General features: G+C 32.3%; 3 protein-coding genes across 3 annotated transcripts; 1 reads left to right on the top strand and 2 right to left on the bottom strand.

Annotated features, from left to right (window-relative positions):
• Positions 1 to 5838: 5838 nt before the first annotated feature.
• Positions 5839 to 12496, bottom strand: LOC113391556 (zinc finger protein 630-like). The gene is made up of 3 exons (XM_026627548.2): positions 12170 to 12496; positions 10908 to 11844; positions 5839 to 7656 (listed from the first exon to the last, which is right to left on the bottom strand). The coding sequence occupies exons 1-3, from the start codon at positions 12236 to 12238 to the stop codon at positions 6416 to 6418; spliced, it is 2247 nt and encodes a 748-aa protein (XP_026483333.1). The 5' UTR covers positions 12239 to 12496; the 3' UTR covers positions 5839 to 6415.
• A 232-nt stretch (positions 12497 to 12728) lies between these two features.
• LOC113391560 (protein dj-1beta-like) lies at positions 12729 to 17791 on the top strand. Its single transcript, XM_026627553.2, has 6 exons — positions 12729 to 12919; positions 13278 to 13383; positions 13966 to 14085; positions 14696 to 14810; positions 16036 to 16178; positions 17567 to 17791. The coding sequence occupies exons 1-6, from the start codon at positions 12813 to 12815 to the stop codon at positions 17669 to 17671; spliced, it is 696 nt and encodes a 231-aa protein (XP_026483338.2). The 5' UTR covers positions 12729 to 12812; the 3' UTR covers positions 17672 to 17791.
• A 1687-nt stretch (positions 17792 to 19478) lies between these two features.
• On the bottom strand, positions 19479 to 26913 carry LOC113391559 (uncharacterized protein). The gene is made up of 3 exons (XM_026627552.2): positions 26590 to 26913; positions 25884 to 26487; positions 19479 to 20517 (listed from the first exon to the last, which is right to left on the bottom strand). Exons 1-3 carry the CDS (start codon positions 26719 to 26721, stop codon positions 20384 to 20386), a joined length of 870 nt encoding a protein of 289 aa, XP_026483337.1. The 5' UTR covers positions 26722 to 26913; the 3' UTR covers positions 19479 to 20383.
• Positions 26914 to 26994: the final 81 nt, after the last annotated feature.

The following is a 26994-nucleotide window of genomic DNA, read 5'->3' as shown; positions in this document are numbered from 1 at the left end:
GTCAATTAACCATTTAACAAATTTTACTTTTTTATGAAGATAAAATTGACCAATAATCTTGTTACTCATTAAAATAATAATTTCTTAATAAGTCATTGATTATTCAAGAAATAATATTATTCATCTTTATACAGAGACGTTCATAAAACTTCTATAAATAAAATTCCTAAAATATCTATGAAATAGATAATTGAAAATATTACTAAAACTATTTTTTCTATTACATCTTTACCCTTCTTTAAAAAAGTACCGCCACAGATAATATAATCCGGGTTCAGTAACCCCGGAAAGATAAAAGATGAAAGACGAATACAGATAAGATAATGTTCTTGCAAGTGACAGTTCCACAATGGGATGCCTTTACCCGGTTCCTTTTATTTCTTTTTTAAATTACATTTTCTTATGAGGTTAGTTTTGTTTACATCTTTAAATATTAAACTTTAAACGCCTAATGGTTATACCATGAATACAACTAAATTCTAAATTAATAACGTCATATTATAGAAAAAAATATATTAATATAAAAGTGTCATACAAATTTATTATTACGTTAAATATGACATCAAGATTATTTACAAACTGATAATAAAATGAATATTATAAATAATTTACAATTATTAAAGTGGTTTATTTAAAATTAAACAGTTTTAAAGTTTATAAATAGCAATGCCAATTTTAATATAAATTTAATACATACTCGTAAAACCATATTGCAATACAGCTCACAAAATGAAAAGCTACGTATATTCGGACCGTAGTGTCCGTAGCTCGATATGCAAACTTTTTAAAAACTCCCCAGTGTTGCCAGTTACCGAATCAAATTGATTTAAATGAAGGAAGCGTGTGCCTGACCGCGCCTCGGGCCACGTCAATCTATTCGAAATTCGAATTTCCAAGCTCGCTAATTGTTTCTGTTACGGATGGCGGGAAAATGTTTTGTTTTGTAATAGTACGGCGTTTTAATTATTGTTTATCTTGTTTTAAAACTTTGTATCAGTCATAATTAAAGTTACCTTAATTCGCTAAATATAAAATAGAAAAAAAAAATTAAGTCTCAGTTACAAATAATTACTGTATGATTTAAATCTCTTTTAGTAATCAATTCTTAATTCAAAATACATACTTTATAACATTTAAAAAAAAACATTGTCAGTATCATACGTCATCATCTGCTACATTTCTTAATTCAAATATACTCTATTCATCGATCTTCATTCATGTAGATTTTAAAAATAAAGCTACTACCGGTGGAATGTAGAATCTACCGAGAAGAACCTTAGTAACACAATACTTAGTTACTCATATCCAACGTTTGAAATACACTTTTTATATTAAACATTGGAAAATTTGACCTGTGTGTGTATTTCAATGAAATACAATTAATTAAATATATTGTATATCCTGTCTGAAAGTCAAAGGGTGCAAACCCCACGCTTTTTTTATCATCTATATATTCTTATGTTGAGTAATATGCCGTATAGTGTTTTGTCTCTTAAGGCTCTTTATAGTTGTGAATTCATGGTGATGATGTTGTATTCATATATAAATTTTCGACAGAGATTAAATTAATTAGACTAAAAAAATATATTTGACAATAACTTGATGGTAGGTCCAAGCAGCATAGCATAGTTACAAGCCCACCTGGGTAGGAACCGATTTACCATCCTCTCATCATATATTGTACCGCCAAGTAGGTATAATTAGTATTGTTGTGAGTGCGGGTGAGCCAGTGTAATAATAGGCACAAGCGACATAACGTTTGCGCATAGGTTGTGTAAGGAATGGTTCAAATTTTCCAACGGGACTAATGTCTAGCGGTGACCATCGGTGACTCACTACTTGTCCGCCAATATGTTATAAAAAAAAGTATAAATTATTAGGCTTATAATATACAAATACTAATCTATATATTTATTTAGTCTTTATTGCACACAATTAAAAATAGACATAAAAGAAAAACAGGTAAATTGTATCTATTTCATTTATTCTCGATGTTTAAAGTAAATGTTAGTGTCAGTAACGCCATCTATCGTTAAGAAGATGCTACTATGGGCCATCTCTTATTCAATAGCAGTACCAAAACGTATTAAAATACTAATTCAATTGTTTTGTTCAAGAAAAAGTATTTGTCAAATAAGTATCTTGGTTCATATCTCGACTGAATCTTGAATACATTTAACTAGATAAGATAATTTATACGCCACCTGGTAATAAGATCTAAGTCTTCTCCCCTAGAGGAAGGTAAGCTCTTTCCCAACTGAGGACATTATTTTATAAGATGCTACTTTACCTTCCGTAAATTTGTAATCCATTGTATTATTACATTTAGTTCTTAACAATTCCTACAAAATCATAATTTCTGTCCATCCAATGTCTGGTCGTTCTTAAGGGAGAGTAGACAACTACGCAGGACATATTTGTACACAAATGTGTGAGCAAACACAGGTGCACTGTGCACTGTCTATCTCTTTACGCCCACAACCCGAAGGGACGGCATATACGACACTTTACGTGCGTGTACACATTTATAACTACCAGACTCCGGGGTGGTACTGAGTTTTCGTCAGAAAAACACTCATCGGCCCGACCTGGGATTCGAACCCAGGTATTCAGGGTCTGCGGCCTTATATCAAGCCTCTAGAACGAGTCTTGATATTAAAAAAAAACTATACATCATTTTTCCGTATGATGTTAGAATGGGTCGATTCGTAACGGATCAGAAGGCTAGTTATAGTTAATATTCATAATGAAATTTCATCTCTAATAACTCGTATTCGTTTTAAATAATATTTTTCATCATTTCGATTTCGGCATTACTAACAAAATCTAACAGATATTCTATTATAAAAAAAATATAGGAGCAAACGATCATGGTAACCGGTAAATTGGTGCCAAAGTCTATAATCCATTATAAGCAGAGTATCCCAAACAAATACCAACATTATTCGTTATAAGATAAATTAAATGAAAACGCGTAGAATAAATTCTGTAATCATTTGAAAAACAATTGTTTCGGCCGCCAGCCATCTTTAAAAAAAAAACTGCCAATCTTCGCTACTGGTAGTTATTAATGGCATTAATATTAAACAAACAAGCAGATAATATTAAACAAACACTTTATTTCACTTTGGTAAGCGGCGTTTAATTATAAAAAAGAACATAGAAAAGATTAACATTAAAAATATCACTAGAAATCTTAAAATAAAACTTACAATTAGAAAAAATGTGATGTCAAAACATTAGGTACATTAAAATCTCTTGGTAACGCTAATTTATTATGGAAATACCATCACAGCCTATAGGCATTCGTAGACCATTCCACGGGCCGAACTCCTACGAAAAAAAAAATACTTGCAACTCGATGCGTGCGTGCGTGCGGTCGATGCGTGCGGCTAGACAGGCGAGACCAATCCGGCATGTAGAAAATATGTTGACTAATGAAAGTCACACACATCACCAACAAGCGCACAAGAGCTATTTCCTTTGGGAGTTCGTTTCGTGTAATGGTCTCTATATTATGACGACACAGGCTCCACACAACATGAACCGTATTAAGTAAAAAATATATATATTTTACATAACATTCTCTTAAACAATTTGTCTTCAATCAAAATTTAAAATTATACCATAAAAGTCTATCATTACTAATTTATAGTTTTTCAAAGTTTTTTTGTCATATAATCTGTTACATTACAAATCAAGAGATTGTCAAACTTGTCTTTTTATATCTTTTTCGCGGTATTTTATAATTAAACCACAAATAAGAAAAAAATACTGTAAATAAACGTTTCAATTCCTCTTTTATAAATGTTAACCATTGAAATAAAACTAATGAACAAGATAGTGTTCGGTAGTCTTCTATTAACAAATTATGATTGATTTCTTGTATGATAATATACAACTTGTGCTACCAACCTGGGAATCATCAAATCCAACATAATATGTAACTATATATTAGTAGTTTATATGAAATAAACGACTGCTTTTTTATAAATTAAATTATTGGACTCGCTTTCTTTATTTACAAACAAGCATTTTACTATACGGAATCATTTTCTTTACTACTTTACACTTCATGCAGTGTTATTGAAAATTATAATTTTTTAGATTAAATTCAAATCTTGTGCACGTCAATTATTTTCTATTCGAATAATATGAGTTTAATTTCATAGCATAATACAATTTTAATGCAAACGTACAAAATGTTCAATAAAATTATTTAAATCTTTAATGTTTTTCACTTATTCAGTCGTAATATTTTACAATAATGCGACAACACCAAATAATCATACCGGTCTAACATACAATTGTATGTACTGTTTATTTGGTGTTCGATAAACACTGATATCGATCTCTTTCTCTTGCTGTTGATTTCAGATTTAAAAGGAGACAAATAGATTATATACTGTAAAAAACGTAAACTTTACTTTGAAAAACGACTACAATTTGACAGTCTTGATTATATTTTGTAAAAGCTGTAATAAATCAACCTTAACATACAAATTAAGAAAATTAAATACTTTATCAAACGACAAAATAGTTTATAAGAAACAAAGAGACAAATTTATGTTAATTCATTGTTCATTTCTTTTGAGAAAAAAAAGTAACTACTGAGTTTCTTGATGATTCTTCTCGATAAAATCTACAATCACAACCTGTGGTAGAGTAATAGTCTGGTGACATGAATCAAAATTGTTTATAATAGCTGACGTAGACATAGAATAATTTACTCTTGATTTTTAAAAATGTTTCAATACTCAATATAAAACTATTAGTATGTCTAAAATATTGTATTACATAATTTAAAAAAACTGCATCAGAAAATCAGAATATAAAAAACTTACAAAGTACATTCAACAATTTCCGAAGCAATTTTGAACTCTGCTTTGCTTTAAACTATGGAGATTAGAGGTAAGGTTAATTATATTTTGCATATATGTAGTGTTAACCGATATGTATGAAAATTTAGAAGGAGCATACTTGACATCCAAACTTAATCATCCACCTTAAAGAGGCGCTACTTTCATATTCTTCTGTGAATCAAGCCAATCAAGAAATACTATTTTAAAATACTCTACACGTACAGTAGTAGTCTTATTATTATTTCATACATTTCGGTACACTAGTTCGGGTGAAGAACCATATGAGGAGCTTTTCCTTACCTAAACACTCCATAGTCACTGAATTGTTTATTACATGATATTACATCAAAAAATTCTACATATGGAATAGACAATAACTGTGGCTATAGATCCACAGACTGTAAGACCAACATGTAGCATCACTATAAAGCTAAGTCACACCTGTGTACCGCACCAAAGCAACAGTACCACATTCACCACTTAAAAAATCTATTTTCAAAAAAATTCAACACTCATAAAAGTAGTTGTGATAATGTGCTCAAGTCTTTTTTAACCCTTACATGCAGTAGGTCTATGAGGTCATTTTGTACCCCCAAAAACAAACAGTTTTTAAGTTGTAATTTACAAATTACTATTAGTATCATAGTTATAGGTCTTTAATAAACAATAATTATTATTAGTTGATTTCCAGAAAGGATATTTATAAACTTAATTGTACTTTATCAATGTAATTTAAAATTAAAATGACGGAAAAGAGTAACTACTGTGTTTCTTGCTGGTTTCAGTACAATCTTGTGATGCTTTTGAATTGGTGTCAGCTTTACTATAAATGCAACAATAAAATATGACCTTCAAAAGTGCTTTTATGAGCCTACAATGTAGGAAATATTCTGTATGTCAAAATATTCTGTATCTATGTAGGGCCTACATATATTGATATAATATATGAAGATTATTAAAACTGGCAAAATCAGTATGTGAAAATTAAAAAAAAAATTATCACATTAGCTTTACAGAATGCCACAACAATGTCTACCAACAAAAACCTTATTTTATTGGAAAGTAATCTTGAGCACAGTTTATTGTAAAAAAAAATTACATGTTAATCCAAACTAGATTAAAAAAAAAAAACTTGACAATTGACTAGCTTATAACAAATTTCAATTCCAGGACATTAAAAGTACATAAGCTTGAATTAATATTGTCACAGTCGACTAACTATTTGACAATCAAATAAAAAAAAAATTATCTATGCCAATATCATAGACACAAATGGTATTAAATTTTACAAATCTGTAACAATGTTACCATAATATATTGTGTAATTAAAAAAATAAATTGACTAAATATAATACACCCAATAAAAAACACAGATAAGAGAGCATTAACATTATAAGTACACCGCGTATAAATCACACAATCCCTTTGTAATTCACCTAGCTACATAGCAAAAATAAAACTTTTGCACCATTCCATACAAACATATGGAAACCGTTAACTCACAATTAACTTCAGTCACACTAATTCAAAAACTATTTACACTAAAAGCTATGCTACGACTGCAACGGTAAAGGTTCCAACACTTTATCTTGCGGCAGTTCATAGTCAGCCTTCTTAACACTCAAGTTCTGTATACTATCACACGTATTAGTCTTCATTAAATTCAAACCACAGTCACTGTCAACGATATCACTATTTAAATCATTATGTTTGAATTGCAAATGTTTTTCCAAACTTGATTTTTGAACACATCTGTATGAACAATGCGGACACTTGACCGACTTCTGTCTTGGCTTATAAGGCTTGATCGGAGCTTTGGTATCAATTTTATCACCGTCTTTCTCGTTCAAATGTCTCTGTTTATGTTTCGTGAGGTTCGTTTTCTGCACACATCGGTAATTACACATATCACAGCTGAACGGCTTCTGATCTGTGTGTAAATACATATGTTTGACCAGGTTGGGTTTCTGGACTGTTCTGTAATCACAGAATGGACACGCAAACGGTTTGTAACCGGTGTGAGTCCTTTCGTGGACCACTAAATTGTTCTTCTGTGCACAACGATAGTCACAGTATTGACAACCGAAAGGTTTCTGTTTCATATGGACAAGGATGTGTTTTGCGACGTTGTTCTTCTGACCGGATTTGTAATCACAGAACGTACATGCATAAGGTTTCTCACCTGTGTGCGTACGTTCGTGTATCTTCAATATCGCCGGCGACTGACATCGATAAGCACACTGGCTACAACTAAATTTACCTAACTTTTCTAATTCGCTATTTTCGCCGTTTTCGCACGTTTTCGCGTGTTGTTTCAACAAGCGTTTCGATGGAAAAACTTCGTTGCATTTGTAACAAACATATTCACCTTTTATACTCATTGACAACTCGTCCGGTATTTTATTATTCGAACTCGGATCGTTTTCATTTTTTTCAGTAACCATATAATCATTCGAATATTCATAATACATTTTATTCTGATCGGTCGGTTTTAGATTTTCTTTCGGCTCTTCGATTTTCGAATCTTTTTTCCCGCCTTCGCCATCTTGGCGCAACTTTTTAAACTCCTCCGTGTACGGACTGGAGTTGTCAAATTGTCTATGGACGACTAGGTTTTGGGGATTTTCACGGGAAACGTCAGTGATGTAGTTCTGGACGTAGTTTTGTTGGCGGGAATATAGATCTATTGGATTTAAAGCCGAAATGGGTATTTGGTTGTTATATAGGGAGTATATTTGATCGTGATGGAGGTTCGAACTCGGCTGACTGTGGTCCGCTTGTTGGGGAATTTCACCTGAAAAAACGAAACAAAATTTTTAATTTCTTTTTTATTTATACGCTCAAATTATGTAAAGGCGTAGACTCTGACTTTAAACACAATGCGAAGACGTGAGAATTGTTTGCGTCACATATTCTTTGTGTGGCTCGAATAAAATACAAAGGATATCACACATAGAAAAAAAACTACACTAAAAAGACCTAAAAATATACCAAAAGTTCTTATAATGAGAGATAAAAATAAATGAACACAAATCAAGCTGAAAACTAAATAATGGAAGAAATTATGTAGACACAGAGCCCCGTAGATTCAAGGGGGCCCAGCTTAGTCAAGTCAAAGTCAAAAAAGACGATAATGCCTATGAAAGAATCCATAACTTTATTAAATTAAACAGATCGTATGGTTTGCAGCCCTGCGAGTCCTGCAATTAATCAAACCAATTCAATTAATTTAATTCAAGTCTACGTTCAGATATGTCTTAGGTGGGCCCCTAAGTAGTGTTAGCCCAGGGCCCCCTAAACTTATGATCCGGCCCTGACTGAACCAGGGTGACTACAGGCACAAGGGACATAACATCTTAGTTAGTCGACTTGGTGATGAGAGAGATTAATATTTCTTATAGTACCAATGTCTATGGGCAGTTGTGACCACTTACCATTAAGTGGCCCATTTCCCAGTCCGCCTACATATTTGACATAGAGTAAAAAAATCGACCTTGAATCGACACGACATGATTGGTTGATTCATTTGTTACCATTATTCGAGCTCTCGTACAATGACATCTCGTCAATTCAATGTGATTTTTATTTGTCTTTATTCATCTTGTGGAGAAACGTGTTAGTTTATTTATTCCAACATAACTTTTAAACGCCTGAACAGATTCGGATGTATTGGGTATCGTTATAATCCTTACATTAAACCCCGGAACACTGGCTAATATTTAAATGAATTCATTCTTCAATTCATGATAGTTTAGTTTTTTTAAGTCTGAATATTAGCAAAGGTCTGCATCTTGATGTCCCAAAGTTTGATTTCGAGTTTTTAGAAAGTTTGTGTTTAGTATTGTACGCATATATAATTATTGTTTATACATTTCTTTGGCCTTCATATCTTGAGAAATGATAACATTGACTTTAAACATATGTTATCTGACGCGTAATGACATAATAGCATAAAAATACTTTTTCATTCATTTTGATTCCATAATTCAACACGTAGGAGTTGAGCAAGCCATAGATTAAATCTCCAATTAAACAAAGTATAATTTATTTAAGTAGGCCTTTAGGGGTACTTTAATATCGTCAATTTACAGGTTTGTATTAAACTAGTACTCGCCCGCGACTACGGTCACATAGGGGTTGGGGGGTGCAGGTGTTAGATGCCCTACGTTCTTTACTATATGTGTACAGCGATAAAAATGAACAAACCTATATATTAATTGATAACATTAGAATGTGAAGCTACCACACATATAGTAAAGATATATTTACGCGGAAAGAAAAAATAATTAATTGCGGCTCTTCGAAACATTACTGGAATTATTTTTAAAGACTATTTGACCAATCAAAGCGAATCTACTCATACTAATATTATAAATACGAAAGCACCTCTTCACGCACGCCGCTGAACCGGTTTAGATGAAACTTGGTATGACGACAGTTTGTGTCCTGGGTAAAAGTAATTTGGTAATTATGGGTAAGGTATGCTAATTTTTTTTAGTCTTTCTCAAGGGGATAAAATGGAAGGTGACGGTTTTTGTGCTATAAAGTTATACAAATTTTCGTGCGAGTAAAGCCACAGGTTCAGCTAGTATTTAAAATTGGCACAGACTAAACGTATTCAGACAAACACGTATTATCCAAATTGAAAGAGGATAAATATTGTCACATTCATGATATTAGTTAAATCTATTTCCATTACGATAAATGTTATCTGTGGGTAATTCCCAGTCGTTGATGTGTTATGTCATTCGCTTAAACATTGTCACTAGAGCCGAGATGGTCGATTTGTTAAAAAAAAGTGACTTATAATCTTTGATCAAGACATTTTTTTTTAATCTGTTAACCAGACAGTTTTAATTCCAGAAAAACACGTACAGATAAACAAGCCTAATAATAACATATTAAATGCGATTTTCTATTACAACCAGTTTCTGTTTAATCAAAATAAAAAAAATTCACGAATCCACATTGAGTACCATAGACAATTTAAGATCTCGACCAATGATATCGCGTCAATTCAAGGTCAAATGTTTATTTGTTTTGACTCCTACTGTGGTTGGAATACTGTAAGCTGCTCTCGAGACGTATACACCAACTCGTAAACCGTGACAGCAAACGGCATGACGCTCTCCTATGGGCAGAGAGCGTCCCCCTCGCCTCCGCCTTAACGCTTTTGAATTCAACTACATTGCTATATATTATTATAATAATAAGAAATATACATTTATTTTAAACCGAATTGTTTTTTTTAAATTATAAATTAATACAAAAACCATCAATTTCGCTGTTTCACATCTGCCGATGCCGGGCGTCTCGTGATGTTAATCGTCACGTTAAAATAAATTAAAAAAACCCCTAATATATATTGTAAGATTTTAACGATTTTTTTAAATTCTACGATTGAGAATTCATGCAACTTTAATCCGACACATGTTTTTAGACTTCATTCGATGGAATAAAATTTCTTGTAGCTTACTTTTTTTACACGTAACATCTTTCCTCTCTCTTTACTGCTATTTGTTTGAATGATTTCGTGACAAGGGACGGAAGTTTGTAACGCGGAGCCGGGGATGCGTACGTTATTTATATCGACCAATGAGCGCGCGCAGTGCTAGGGTCGGCCGTTAGATGGCACCAACCGATTATCCGAGGAGATATAATGTCGTTTATTAACAAAGTTACCCATCAGATTTAACACACCATATGCAGCTAGTGTAAGGCTCCTTTATTTAAACATTTTTTTTCTCATTTGACACATATATTTTTATAAATTTTATGTATGACCATGCATAACTTTTTACTGGGTAGTCCAATATGGATAAGTTTATTCTTGCTTACGTCAAATAAAAGGTATAAAAATAAGGATTGAAATGCCATATTAAATTATGAAATCATCATCAAAAACATAACATTAAAATTAATGTAACTTTTTCTGTTATCAACAATAAAAAGAATAGTTTCTCTAATGCAACATATATCAATATTGTTTAATATTAGAAAATATATCAATTCTAGAGTATTTTGTGTAAAAAAAAAATTTCTTACCATTTAATCCAGTGTTGGCCATTCCTTGATTCATGTTGTCATAGAAATACCCATCATCCTCTTGCTCAGATTTTATATGACATGCAACTGAGTACAAATGTTCATTTGGTTCCAACTTTTGTTCGTGCAATAAGCTCGAATTAAACAATCTTTGATCCAGCCTCTGAGCCAATGTTTGATCTAATCTTTGTGGTAAATTCTGATCCAATCTCTGTGCTAATGTTTGGTCGATGCGCTGGTTTAATGGTTGATCTAGTCTATCTAAAGTTTGGTCCAATCTCAGGGCCATGTTTTGTTCCAATCTATGTACCAACTGTTGCTCCAATAAATGACTATCAACGGCAGCTTGGACCGAGTGACTTCTTCTCGAATCTTCTTGACTTAATATAACATCAGGCTCTAAGTTTTGCCGACTCAAGTGTGATAAATCAATTTCATTCCCTAGCTCGTGTGGAATATCACGGCCTATATTCTGTGATAAGTCATTGACTCTACTTAAACTATGGTTTAACTCTGCACCAATATTTCTTGTTAACTCATGTTCTTGTAAGCTTTGAACGTGAGATAGAGTGTTCTGCAATTCCAATTCATTATTCAACGTCCGTGCTAGTGTTATATCAAGATTCCGAGACAGATTTTGAGTTAACATATCATCGTGCCGCAGATTATGAGGTAAATCGTTAGGTAGAGATATCAGCTCCATTTCCATCGTCAGATTTTTTGGTAAATGAGACGGCAGCTCATTGAAGTTTAGTGATCGAGTGATATGGTTAGTTTTAAGCATGAGAGTGGACATTTGTCTTGGTGATAATGGTAGTTGAAAGTTGTGAACCAGTGAGCTGGAGTTGAGGGATGACTGCATCGCTTGGTGGAGCTGTTCCATGGATATTGCAGTATGTTGATAGTCTGGTGTGTCTATCATATGGGATTTCTGCAACTGAAATAAAACAATAGTTTAATGAAATAAACATAAGGGTATGGTAACTAGTTTAAAAGGGAAATTCGCTTTCAAAAGTGTGAAATTAAAAATTACAAGTTCAGTTGTTATAAAGTTGATTTTTAAAACATTTTATCCTGTTAAGATAAAAATCCGATAATTTTTTTTTTCTATTACGTATTATTTTTTTAATTTAGAGACCGTAAGAACAAATATCATTATTTAAATTTATATACATTGGGTTAGTAATTAAGCCAGTATCATTAACGAAGTACTAAAAAGTTTTAAATCTTCAACAAGTTTCGAAAAGTTTTTTATTACTTACAGTTTCCAAGTACATTTTGTAGGTTTCTTCGTCGAATATATTGTTGTCTTCTCGTTTTACGAAATCCATATTTACTTTATTATATTTTAAATGACATAAATGAGAATTATAGGTTTTTTATAACGTCTAGTTCCTAACCTAACAATGTTTTTTACACTTATTAATAACTTAAAACAATCACTAAAAATTATAGGAAAAAACCAAATGTTAGCGGAGTTAAGAAATTACATGATTCATTTATAAAGGTCAAGTTTATTCGTAAAAGTAATAAAACAAAAAAAGAATATTTTTTTGTTCGCTTGACGTTAGCGAGCAAAAGAAAGGAAGCTGGCCATAGATATAATAGAGTTTCCGTCAACGAACATCTGTCGTGTTTGTCATTGGTTTTACGAATACCATATAAAAAAATAATACTTAGGTTAAAAATTTATCCAAATATATAGATTAAATTCTAATATTTAAAAATATTTACCATTTCAAATAAATACATTTATGAAAAATGTTTGATTTATAATTAATGTAGATATATATAATTACTCATGTTATGTTATACTTTTAAATTACATAATCAAAATTCTTGTTTTATAAAATTTTGATAAAATTGTTTGACCTTGACTTTAACTGTCAATTTCCACAGTTTTTAATGTTTGTGTTTCTGCTGAAACGATTTAGTTTGAAAAATCCTAAATCAATATCACAATTAGCTTTAACAACTAAATATACTGCTGATTTTATTTGGCTACAAACTAAGTAAGTCTTTATATACACTTTTTTAATTTAAAATACCTACGTAGTCAAAGAAATTAAGTATAACCTTTTTAACCTTAGTCGGTCTTTCGTTAAAAATAAAATTAGTTTGTTAAAAATAATAATTTATTTTACTACACATATTTCGGAGCCAGTCAGATTCGGAGCTATTATATGTACCTGTTTTTCTACTTTAGATGTATACTTCTATTCTAATATTATAAATACGAAATGAACCCTATCGGTCTGTCATTCTGTAACGACCATTCTATTAAACCGAATCCTTAATACATAAGCGAAGTCGCAGGCGTCAACTAGAAGATTATATATATACTAATAATATCTTACGTATGTTACACAGGTCCCTCTCATCATCAACAATGTCAAAAACAGCACTAATGATATTGTCTCAAGGTGCTGAAGAAATGGAGACTGTCATTACTGTTGATATGCTGAGAAGGGGCGGTGTAAGTCAGTTATATCTATTGTATAAATGTTATCAGAATTTCGGAAGTAAAATTTGAAGTGGAAATAAGTAGTTAAGTGTAATAGTGTATATTAATCATAAACTCTTTGTTATGTACAATATAGCCGAGTTATTAGCAAATCGCATGAAATACGTAAATCTAAGGTTTGTTTGTCTTGTTTCCTACTTCCATTGGAATAGATATTAATTATCAATATATAAAAATATTGCTGATTTTTATACAGGATTTGATTATGATTGATGGAAAAGAGCAACAACTGAGTTTCTTCCTGTGTCTTCTTGGTAGCATCTATATTTCTGAACAACTTTAAATTTAATTTGTCCTATATATTTTCTTTAATTTCGATAAAATAATATTAAGATAATTATAATAGATTAAAATTAAGATTCAAAAGTACTTTTAAGTAAAGAAATTAAATATATTTAAAAAAATTATATTAATTCAATGATGCTTGCATACACCACCAGATAAATAGAGAAATTGGCTGTAATAGCTGAAAGAGATACAGAGGACATTAATAACTTCAACTCATGGATACTTATTATTTAACCTTGTCCCCAGGTGACAGTGACCCTCGCTGGATTAGACGGGGAGACCCCTGTTCTATGCTCGAGACAAGTAACACTTTTGCCAGACAAATCATTGGCTAATGCGCTGGCTGAAAGTTCTCAGTATGATGCTGTGAGTATGACATTTTTTCTATTTATTTATACATCCTTTCCCATTTTTCAAACATCCCACTACTGGACTCTGGGCTAAAGGTTTCCTCCAAGCATTGACATAACCAGTTTTGTTATAGCTGGCTTGTATCAATCATAAAATTATGGTTGTCAATGTGATTACCTACCATGATCAAATCAAATGTATTTTATCGAAGGTAACTTTACCACAGCATTTTTTAATCAGCATTATTTCAACTCTGCCACCGTTTCGGATAGATTTACAATGATATTAGTATTTACAATTATTGTTTAATTAATCTCTAGTTGGAACCTGATAGGCATATTTATCCAAGAAGTGTTCTTGTTATTGATCATTTTTGTCTGAATAATATTTTTAATTTGTTTAATGGTAAATTGATTATATTTTCTGGTGTCTTTTGATATAGGCGTATACCATCGATCATTTTATGATAATCATTTCGAGAATATTAGCATAGCTAATATCAGGCAAATATTAGTAAACCTTTCCTCAAAAGAAGAGAAGACTAGCCCAGCTATGGGACTTGATTAGTTTTATACATATCAGGTTTCAAGTATTTTCATAAGCTCTTGTTATTCTTTTATTCCAGGTAATACTTCCGGGTGGGCTGGAGGGCTCCGAGCGACTCTCCAAGTCGGACGTCGTGGGTACTCTTTTAAAGGAACACGAGAAGTCCGGGAAGATAGTCGCCGCGATATGTGCCGGTGAGAGACATAAAATCTCATTAAAATATGTATATTTTTTAATTATTCATCTTTGTAAGGCAGACTTACTGACTGACAGTGGCATATAGAATAGTCTTGCATATCAGTAGTCCACTATTGATAGACAATCGATAGCCAGTTATTTTTCGATAGTATTACTTTCTGAAGATAAGTTATTTAGTGAGCCAGGTAACGACAATATATTTTAATAAGTTTAATTGAATTTGTGCCAGTAAAGAGTATAAGAATTAATACATTTAGTACTATTTTTCGATTTACGAAATATTAAAGTATACCCTTAATTTTAAAAATTGTACGTGAAGTGTAAAGTTTACATAATTACATTAGTCCGTCGATCTCCAAAGATGCGTTTCAATAAAATAACAATATTCAATGACGAATCAGGGCCTCGATTCAAGAAGCATTAATGAGAATTTTTTGACTCAAAACTCATTCGCTGATTCTCGATACTCCAATACTATCTAGAGTATCACGGGGAGCTTGCGGTCAAAACGATACTCTTGATAGTACTATCGACATCCTGAATAGATTTCGATGTCAAAAATCGATAATCAAACTATCGATAGTTCTGTAACAGAGACAGAGTGAACCATTACGAAGTTGTAGCGTGACCTTGTAAATAAATGTTGCCACTACAAACTATAATTATATTTTTTGAAGGGGCAAAGAATATCCTTTTATTTATATACTAAGACAGTTGTTTTTTTTTTAATTTTATCAATATTTGTTACTATTGAAACTTATTTCAAGAGAATGAAAGGTTATCAATACGGGTGTTTTTTTATGGTTGCGGTTTTAAAGCAAAAAGTAAATTGCAAAAAAAAAAATTTAAAGCAAAAAATTGTACAATCGACTAATCGGTTAGTCTGCTAGTCGACCAAACTTATAATCGGAACATCTCTAGTTTTTTATGATTGTTAGTATAACATATTCAACAATTTTCCCCATACTTTTTGTTCTTTCATCAATTGAGTTAAAATAAATATTAAATTACTCACACAACTAATAACAGCAAAACGCAATTGCTGTAGCCCACCAAACTTACCGATTCGCCGATTTTTTTTTATTTGGTAATCTGGTCATAAGTGAATTTTTATTGGAAATGATTTATAATGTTCCTCTGAGAAAGCAAAGAGATTATTAATTACCATCAGTTCCCAATGTCATTTTCATTGAATTGATTGTCTCTTGTTATATGTTTCAGCCCCCACAGCCTTCGTAGCCCACGGGGTGGCGAAGGGCAAGCGCATCACATCCTACCCGACCACCAAGGACAACATCACGTCGGACTACACCTACGTGGAGGGCGAGAGGGTGGTCGTGGACGGCAACATCGTCACGAGCAGAGTCAGTGTTGCCAGTTGTTAATTAAATATATAAGTAACTAGAGTAACTGTCACCTGGGCATACAGTCATTGTATTTTCATATATTTAAAATATGTTTGTAATTCACATCGTGTTTGGTAGGGAAGAAATTGGTGACAGGACATTGGAACAGGCTTAAAACCCCATCTTCAAGAACTTAGTATGTCTTGGCCTAACTGCAGGAAATGTACATTCATTTTTTTTTCGAATGGGCAGTGGATGGATGTGTCTTGGTGGAACACAAAGTGGCCTCGATAACGTAAAAATACTCAGCTGGATATTGGAAGCCCTCTTGACCACTCATACACGCATTCCGTGGGCCTCCTGTGAGACCACACCTCGGCTTTGGGCGCTGTGTATACGTCAGTTACTATTGATTATTACCTTCTTATTATTTCGAGTTTGTTAGATTGATCTGTTTACGAGTTTTTATTTCGAGGAAGTGTAGAAGAACTGATAGCCGTTGGGGCAAGAAGGTTCTAGAGTGGAGACCGCGAATCGGCGTGTAAATAGTATAGGAGGCCCCGCGGCACGGTGGAGCGACGATATACAGAAGGTGGCCGGTAGAACATGGATCAGAATGGCCGAAGATCGGGCTCAGTGGCGCGCCTTGAGGGCCTACGTCCAGCAGCGGAATGACACAGGCTGATGATGATGATGATGATCACACTCAACATTAGTGGATTTCAATTTTAGTTTGTCTTCTTCTGGTTACTTATGTGTCGTTCTTGGGTTGTTGTTGTTGAATCGTTATTGTAAGGTTATAGTCCGGGATCTGACCTATTCCCGAGTTTCTACTCCACGTTGTTTTCTGTCAGTGTAAGGGAGAGCAGCGGCGCGGCGAGCATTTTCAGTGTAAATTAATTTTAAACTTTATCTACACTAAGAGACCGAAATTGCTTGAGACGCTCGCAAAGGGCGCGCGGCCGCACGTGGCTCGTCTATCCTAACCGACGCTGACGGCCGCTGCCGTTCCGGCGACGGTTGGCCCTAATATACGAAGTTTTACATGTGATATTTTTACTTATTTTTAAAACAGGGATGTTAGGGATCTTTGTAACCGTAACCAAATCCGACAAAAAGTTTGTTAATTATTAATTTGTTTTTTCATTTTATTATACTTAAAGATAGTAGCTAACTGGTTTTTAAGGTTATTTGATTTTTTTTCTGTGATTATATAAAAAAGAAATATAAATAAAGATAAATTGTATCGTGTAATTTTAATATTATTATTATTCATATCCAGATCCGAAATTACATATCCGTCATGTCCCTGATTTGAAATCATACATTGTTGTCTTATTGACATAATATTATATTTAATATATTATAATAATAAGCTATTCCAAAATGTTAAATGTCTTGCCCAGGGTCCCGGCACAGCTTACTGGTTTGGACTGAAACTGATTGAGATGCTGACCGGCAAGGAGAAGGCTGATCAAGTGGAAAAGGGGATGATCATCTCCGGATACTAGTCTCATCAAAACATATGGAATATTGTAAGAGTGCTTATTGGCTGTTATTCGAATATGTGAAATTTGATTTCAATATATAATAAAATAAATTAAGGGAACTAATAAATGTATATGAAATGAGTTGCTTTTTCATTTAAAGTGGTGGTTGTGACTGATGATAATTGGTCGGAATTAAAAAGTATTGTTACAGCTAATGACAAAACTCAATCCTCTGTAGTCGGGTAATAGTTACAAGTTTATGCTTGTTAATTTTAACAGTACTTTTACAGTATGCACGTCACAAATTCTGGAAAAATTTGGTTTGTTATATGTGTATGATAACAAAACAAATACTAATAATAATGTAAATTATATATATAATATGACACGCAAACTCATAATATCTGTAAACATTTGTAAAGATTACTCTTATAACCTGGGTTCCTTCAAATGAGGCGTGAAGAGGCATCTTGCAGGCAGGTATGGCGAGGGCGGATAGTGCCGGTCATTCTTCCTGACTGACTGGCCGTCTTCGTGTTTGGACTCCCCTACCACTTACCGACAGGTGGAGTAGTCATGATTATCCGGTAAATAATAATAAAAAAAAATTAGATAATTTTATGGAGATCAAACTGTTCTTTTCAAAAATCGATGGAATGTCTTACAAACGTAAAATAAACATAAAAAAAAAACAATAAACATTTTCGTCAATAAGTGTGAAACCAGTGAAAACGGCTATTTTACAGCCTTTGAAATATATTCAATACATTGATCAATAAATAATTAATTCATACACACATTTTGCTATCCATCATAAACAAAGAAAATGAAACAAAACTTCTTATTCACAGTATATTTATTATTACAATTAATAGCACATTTTCGTATAAAAAATAATAAAAAATAAATGCAGTGAAAACGAGAGCATACGAACGTTTACAGAACAAAAAAAAAATCAAACAGCTGAACTATTCTGAAAGAACTCACTCTTGTAATTGAAAACCGACTTGCACTGATACTCTATTTTGACAAGTGTCTTACTGTTAATGTCAGATATAACTTTTTGACATATTATAGTCTGTGGTGAATTTCGAATTAGTTCTCAACAAATAATAGGTTTAATTATTGTTCCGAGTTCTTATAGAATAGTTCTAAGAACCACAACATAATTACTTGACGTTAAAGGCTTGTTAAGTTGGCTTTAAGTTACGACTATTGCTGAATACAGACCAGACTGCACCTGCGCGAGCATGAAAACGGCTTTAGATCTTAAAAAAGAAAAATGTTTCCAAAACCGTACAAATTTAAACTGCAAACCCGTCTAGGACTACTCTCTCGTCACATATTCAACCGCTAAACAACAATACTTAAAATTGTCGTTTTTTCAGTTTGAAGTGATCCAGTTTAACTTTACGTCATATGAGACAGTTTTTATTCTATAAGCCTCTGCGTTACAAGTGTATTACGCGCGATACATAATTACGCACTGTTGATTTACATTATAATTCGTAACATAAATAACACTTATAATAAACAAACAGTCTTTTACTGAGATTATATATTGAAAATAAAGAAATAATGATTTTCCGGCAGTTATGTATGCGTCACAAACAAACGATGCAAAAATAGTAAAATCGCCATTATCGAGGAAAAATACTTTATAACATTTTTTCCCGCCAATACCAATGATTTGTTATGAGTATTTACAGATAAAAAAAAACTTGTATACAATATAAAAAGGGTATTTTATAAAAAAAAATTATAGTTTATAATTTTAACTCGTATTATATATCATGATAAATTCACAATAATACATTTGTTGTATATAAAATTCAATTCAATTTTAATACTGGGGTGATAAAAATAGAACTATATTAATCAACTAAGGTTATTTTCTGTTCTCGTAACATTACATCTCAATGACAAATGACATGATATTATTTCCGATCGCCGAGAGAACGCGTTACTGACGTCTGACACTTGGTCGTGACAGGGAAACATTAGATGTAACAGTAAAAATAACAGCGCGGTATGACTTTTAATTTTTTTTTAAAATGAAATTTAGTGCCAAATTATAATATTTATCTGAAATTAATTGACATCGTCTATAATTTGTTAGTACGGCAAATAAACGATATTTATATTTTATCGTAAATTCTTTGCTACATCAAAGTTCCATCGTCCATTCAACCACAGACCTAATATTCTCTCAGCCACCGGTTAATATGTCATTTAATTTAGGTATTTCATAATTGTATCTTGCTTAGAAATTAATAAGTTATTCTGAAAACTAGTAATAATAATTACGCTCTTTTAGCACACTTTATTATAAGCATTTTTTTAATCTCATTTCGACGCCTTATGACGACTTAAAATTACCTTCAAATTAATATATTATACCAATGGCGTTCTGGATATTTTTCTATCACTGAGGATAGAGTTAAATATTCTCAATAATCTACTCCTATTTTTATATCAAATTTAGATTCCATAAGACGGAGACGAATTTTTTATTTCACACCTGATTATGATGATGAACCGTACTTTTAATCAAATATAAAAAAGTTACGAGTTTGGTTTTTTCGAAAACTGCACAAACTTCAAACTATCAAATGACATATGTTACCATTCGATATTCGAACGGACTATTCAATTCTGTATTGAGGGTATGTTAATGGCCATACATATTGTGGCTAGGTTTTAAGAACATACATAATAAGCAAGTATCATATATTACCAATTATCTAAGAAATCGTAACCTGTCTTTGGTAGCGTGCTCGTCTCCGTCAACGTCTCCGTTGACTGGAAGTCAGTGCCCGAAGACGCCTGACTCGAGGACAGTAAGCCTCTGTTCTCTTCTGAGAGATCTGAAAAAAAAAACAACATTAATTTAAATAATATAATAGAAATTAACTTTTAAAAACCAAGATGGCTCCATGGTTTTACGTGAATGTTAATGAATCTTTGCGAGTTAGAATTCTCACGTGTTTAATGTGTTTATAATTTATCTTGCGCTCAAAGGTATAAAACCATCGTATATACACCGACTTGCTTTGGAGCATCGTGGTAGAATAAGTTCCATACAATCTCGTCAAGAGGCGAGGTAAGGTAATTACCCATTTACCCAGCAATGGAACATCGATTGCAGAGTAATATCACGCGGCTACTCACTCAAATAAAATGTTAAAATTTATGAATGTGCAAAGTTACAATTTATACGGACTCATGTTAAACACGTCACTTTAGCAGGTTCACGGAACAACGACAAAATTAAGCTCGCGATCAAAGTCGTTCATCTTAACAATATAATTAATACGAAAGTTTGGATCGATGGATATTTGTCACTCAATCACGCGTAAAAACTAAGAACAGCTTAGAGGATCTGAATGAAATTTGACACAGAGACAAATTATAGTCTGGAATAGAATATACGTATGTATCTCTTTTTTAAAACCATTAAAACAATTACGGTTCAACCCTGGGATTTGTTACCTAACAACTATATGTTCCCGTTTCCCTTTGCAAGCGGGCAAAGCCGTGATGCAATATAAACTAACAGAGACCGACATACAGAACTTAATCTTTGTATGAGTAATGCGAGGCGTACCGTAATTAATTAAACAGAGATAAGGCATGTTCCACTGACCGACGAATAACAAAACAAACAACGGAACATAACGGAATAGTTGTGATTGTTTATTTTATTACAAACTTGACAGTAGATAAAACATGCTCTTTGATTTAAGCTGGTAAATCAAAATAATCTTTTTTCCAGTAAGACCTTATAAGTACTCCTGGTACTTAGAGAACGTGTGTGTAGGGTTTTTGGTGGTTGCAAGCTCGTCTGATTAGGTTAGGAACAGAACAAAACTAAGCAGTAGTACTGTCAGGTATCAACTAGCAATAGGATGAGCCAGTATAACTACAGGTTCGAGGGACACAATATATAACTTAGTTCCCGTTGGCGGTTTGAGCGTATCGACGATGTCGATGTAAAATATAGTTAATATTTTAAATAGCGCTATTGATGTCTACGGCTGATGGTGACCACTAACCATCAAGTGGTCCTTTTGCCCGTCCGACTACTAACACTCAATAATAAAAAAAAACATACAATCAATTGTAGAATATAATTTAAAAAATCCAACAAGAGACTCAGTAGTAAATATTTTCCAACGATTATATTACATATATATGTTAATAAAACCCATTACAATTATTATTTATCCTGCGTGAATCATCGAATACGACTTTGCCCTATGGTTTTACGTGCATTAAATAAAATTATCCTAAAACGTAACGACAGTAACGGAAGCAAAACATCGCTTTCTTGTCATATCCTGTGGAATTATTAAATGTTGATAATAGTATTTAGTGAATACAATAACCTACATGCTTTGAATGAAATAGTAGTAAGGAAATATGTACCTAAACTTCAAATCATAGATTTTGATGAAGAAAAGTCTAAAGGTTGAAAATTAAAGAGCAGCAGCTTACGAAAAATTGTGAGAAAAACTCAAGGAATTAGAGCCAAAGTTTAAAGGCGAAAAGGATTGGCTTTCGCTTCAAATCTAGCTTAGCTGGCGGGTGTAAATGTACAAATCAAATCAAACCAAAATATACTTTATTCAAGAAGGCTTTTACAAACACTTTTGAATCGTCATTTAACAAACAATTTTAATTAAAGCTACCACCGGTTTGGAATGTAGATTCTACCGAGAAGAACCGGCAAGAAACTCAGTAGTTACTCTATTTCAACATCTAGGGTAATAGGTAAATCTGTCAGGTATGCCCTACCGTGCATACCTTAAGGAATACTTTCTATAATAATGTAAAATTAAATATTTTGAACAACCGGAGAAAGAGACAAAAACAAAAACACGCTTGTTTTAGTTTTAGTAACTCGCAAATAACTACATTACTTATGAACAGGCTATCATTTTCAAATCACAGACAGACACTTAACAGACGCTCCAGTGTGAAATGGTGTTTACATATGTCAGAGTTAAATTCTCACCTGCGCTTTCTGAGTACGAGGTGAATTATAAACAAAAATTAGTCATGAGAAATCATTAATGGTTCGAAGATTGCATGTTTTTGTGTATTCTAAATGTGTATTTACAAAACATTTAGTTTGCTTATGGGAATCCTCACATATCTTATTAAGCAATCGCTCCTCAGCACAAAGGTTGCCTATTTATTGTAAGCCTATAATTACCTTAATGAACATATTTATAAATAATCATTAATATACAACCTGTATAGCTTCTTGCTATTGAGTTATATTCAATCGTCTATATTTATATTTATATCATATAATAAAATTGGAGTGTCTGTTTGTAATATTAAAATAACCGGGTTTTACTAAATTCCATATGTGTATACACAATTTTTGTCCGTCTGTTTTTCCGACTAATCTCTGGAACGGCTGGACCGATTTTGACGGGACTTACACTGGCAGATAGCTGATGTAACAAGGAGTAGCTCAAAACTGGAGCTATTATAATTGTTAATTATTTAATTTTATCGTTTTCTTTAAGCTGAGTCTTCATTATATTGTTTATCGTCGTTATATAATATAATCAAAGTATTCTTCACTCAAGTGAGTTCATAAAAGCATTGAACTAAATGTAGAGCTACCACCCGTTCGAAAAGTAAATAATACAGAGCAGAACCGGCAGTAAACTCAGCAGTTACTTGTTATCATCAATTAATTAAATGATAATATGCATTAATTTAAATTTTATATTATTTAATTAAAATATCCACACGCAGCGCATATAAGATATTAAATTAAATCAGAAAGTAAAGAAAAATAACGAAACATTCCTGAAACTTGTATCTGACCAAATGAGGCCTATTAAAATTATTCGTCTAAAGATTACGTAACAAAGCTATTGACATTTTATTTAAGTATTAAATTATTTATGTAAATCTATATGTCACATGAACAAAAACTGGAGCAGTATTGTGCAAACTTATTTCAATACGTCTTCAAATCAATCGATGACACCTTTCATATAAATTAAACATGTGTACGTCAAAATTCCAGATAACTAACTATATATCCAGATAAGTAACTCACTGTACTGTAACTTCTCGGGATGCCCGGCAGATGTGATTATAATTCAAGGTTATAGAAACTTATTATTTGAATAAAACCGAAGTCATATAAACTAGTGATTGAGGAAAACATATTATGAATTTGTAAATTACATTTCATTTTATTGATAAAGTCATCGATGGCCAGAAAAGAAAAAGGCTATAGAGATATATAAATACTAACAAGCAAACATTGACGACCTCCGTGGTCGAGTAGTGTGTACACCGGTTTTCATGGGTACGCCACTCCGAGGTCTCGGGTTCGATTCCCGACCGAGTCGATGTAGAAAAAGTTCAATAATTTTCTATGTTGTCTTGGGTCTGGGTGTTTGTGGTACCGTCGTTACTTCTGATTTGCCATAACACAAGTGCTTTAGCTACTTACATTGGGATCAGAGTAATGTATGTGATGTTGTCCAATATTAAAAAAAATAAAATAAATAACATAAGCTCCACACAAACACAAGGGAGAAATGACGGGGCGGAGAGGACGCATCTGTGAGCTACATGCCGTTTACCGTTACGGCACACGGGTAGACACTACATCGTTCTGCATTACACACGCAAAATTTTATTTCCTTGAATAATTACCGACTGTCTGATTCGTGATCAAGACTTATTTAAATACCGTATTATATTCGACCTTCCATCCCACTGGGCCGATTATAGTATGCGTCAGAATTACTGCAATTGTATAATTGAACTTAAGCGTTTGTCGCAGATAAGAACACATTTTAAAATTTTACAAACTATTTAAAAACTCATCATATTAATAGTCCGAGAATTTGAATGCCAATAAGAATAACTTATCAAGTACCTAATATTATCACAAAGTATTCCTACATATCATTAGTTCTATATTACTTTATAATATAACTAGCTGAATCCGGGACATCGCCTGCGAGGATTTCAATGTGCCATGAAAATCCTTCAAGAACTTACTTCGTACCAAATTTCAACAATATTGGTTCAGTTTAGCCTTGAAAACATAACAGACAGATATACAGAGTTACGTACACATCTATAATATTAGAATAGATGTTAGTATTACCTATTTCAAAATATTAAAAACATCCTTCTATAGACATGAAGTATATATTTATAAACAATAGTACGTGAAACGGTAATTGAATAATAATAGCTCACACATGCAAGATAATAAATACATGTAATCCAGAACTATGTTTAGAAATTATATTATAAACTTATAGTTGGGATTATTCATACAAAATAATATATTATGTTACACATCTACCCTTGGTATACTATTTGAGTCAGTATAAATGTTCATCCAATCCCACACAACTTCTAAACTAACCATAATTGGGCAATTAAGATATTGTTATAAGATTGTTTATTTACTATACCTTTTAAACTGTAATTCTATTATATATGTTTTGGAAATTATGTGCAAAAAAAATTTAATAAATAAATGTCATAACGTCAAAACTTTGGTAAATAAGTCTTTTTAATTTAAAGTAGTCATAACTCCGAGCTGCTACTGGAATAATGACGGAGAATTTATAGGTTTGATACCTGGACCTCAGGACCTGTGGCTGTATAAGCCACAACACAATTGCTATGTTCTGTGAGAGTTGGTATTATTATATAGTTAGTATTCTGACTGCAGACTAAGGGTATGATAATTAAGGTTTGTTCATAAATTATTACAAGTGTTTCCTGTTGTTATGCATGTATATGCACATTTCCATTGTAGTTATTTACATTATTGCAATATATAATTATCATATAATGTTTAAAATATTTATCAACATTGCATTATATTTGAAACTATTTTGTTCTAAGATAACTTAATGGTCGGAACATATTATTCATAATCAATCATTACGTCGGTTGGGTTCAAAACTGGGCAAGAAAATTGTGGTGGAAAAAGACTCAAGTCTTCTCCTTAAGAGGAGAGGAGACCTGTAATATTTGCAAACTACTTCCTCACTCAACATTTACACCAGAGCGAACAAAACTAATTTGACCAATTTTTTAATAACTTAAGAAAAAATATATATATTAAATTTTTATTATAAAATCCAATATATTTACTATTGAATATTACTATGTACTATTACTAAGATACACAAGACTTTTAAAACCGAAGATAAACAAATGTACTTACCGCTATGTGATTTGACAACACTGCTCCTATAATCCTTATCAAATTTGCTATCATTCGGGGGACTCTTAAAATTTGTTCTAAAAAAGTTCTCCGATGAAGCCACAATCTGAGTCTGAGGTAATGACGGCATTAAACATTCCCGTTCCTCGTCCTTGCTCTTAAAATTCCCCATAAACTTGCTTATAAAGCCAGTGGGAGATATCACATCCCTGTCATGAGGTTCCTTATCTTTAAAAGTGCTTTTTAATACGTCATGAGATTTTAAAGCGTTTTTTAATTCATTAACAACTTTTGAGTGAGATAGTGCTAGTTCAGTCATTATGGGTGGTGGTGATGTACATTTTACATCTTTGGACACTCTGTGCTCACTCAACACACATAAATTCAATTGACTCTTCGTCTGATAAATGAAAGGGGCAGAGTGTTCGTCACGATATGATGTGTTCTCATCTTGTATCATTCTTAATCCGTGTTCACGTCCAAAGAACGACATTAAATTATCTTTTCGGACTGGTGGTTCATTTAAATCGAATTCCAAACTTTCCAGCAATGCATATTTGAGAACTATTTCGGGTTTAATGATCGATTCATTTATAATTTCCGCCTGTAATAAAAAAAGACTTTCAAATTTGCCAGTTTTGTAATTTTTTTTAAACATAATCCTATATTGTTTCAGTATTGATGTAAGAGAATTTTTAATAATTACCTTTTCTTTGTCGGTGAGCGTATCCCAAATGTTTTCATACGAATTTTTTGCTTCGGTAATATCTTCGTGAATTTTTGAGGCTATAGGATTCATAGAACGAAAATAATCTTCCGCAACGGCGCTCAACGCCATGATTGCGTGTTAATTTCACTTATTTATAAAAAATATTCAATTCTTAATACATTAGTCACGTAATTGCATAAAACATAATTTGCTAACACAAATAGGAAATGCACAACCGATTACGCTCACGTCAAAATACACAAATGAATTTCACTATATTCAGAATGATTTATACATTATAACATTATTCTGCGAAGCGTACATTCTTAACCCGTAATTTTACATCCAGTGTTTTGATGTCAATGAGCAATCTGTATTTTAATTTTAAAGTTTCTATTTTTA

This window comes from Vanessa tameamea, chromosome 30 (genome assembly GCF_037043105.1).
Source record: "Vanessa tameamea isolate UH-Manoa-2023 chromosome 30, ilVanTame1 primary haplotype, whole genome shotgun sequence".
NCBI lineage: Eukaryota > Metazoa > Arthropoda > Insecta > Lepidoptera > Nymphalidae > Vanessa > Vanessa tameamea.
Note: the sequence above shows the minus strand (reverse complement) of the source record. Positions and strands in the feature narration are given on the sequence as shown.

Coding starts and splice junctions, on each gene's coding strand:
- LOC113391556 (XM_026627548.2), bottom strand. CDS start 12,238: ATGGATTTCGTAAAACGAGAAGACAACAATATATTCGACGAAGAAACC. Junction 11,845..12,169: donor ACAAAATGTACTTGGAAACT/GTAAGTAATAAA, acceptor GTTTTATTTCAG/TTGCAGAAATCCCATATGAT. Junction 7,657..10,907: donor GGCCAACACTGGATTAAATG/GTAAGAAATTTT, acceptor TCGTTTTTTCAG/GTGAAATTCCCCAACAAGCG.
- LOC113391560 (XM_026627553.2), top strand. CDS start 12,813: ATGTTTGTGTTTCTGCTGAAACGATTTAGTTTGAAAAATCCTAAATCA. Junction 12,920..13,277: donor TTTATTTGGCTACAAACTAA/GTAAGTCTTTAT, acceptor TATGTTACACAG/GTCCCTCTCATCATCAACAA. Junction 13,384..13,965: donor ATATGCTGAGAAGGGGCGGT/GTAAGTCAGTTA, acceptor CCTTGTCCCCAG/GTGACAGTGACCCTCGCTGG.
- LOC113391559 (XM_026627552.2), bottom strand. CDS start 26,721: ATGGCGTTGAGCGCCGTTGCGGAAGATTATTTTCGTTCTATGAATCCT. Junction 26,488..26,589: donor CGCTCACCGACAAAGAAAAG/GTAATTATTAAA, acceptor TTTTTATTACAG/GCGGAAATTATAAATGAATC. Junction 20,518..25,883: donor TGTTGTCAAATCACATAGCG/GTAAGTACATTT, acceptor TTTTTTTTTCAG/ATCTCTCAGAAGAGAACAGA.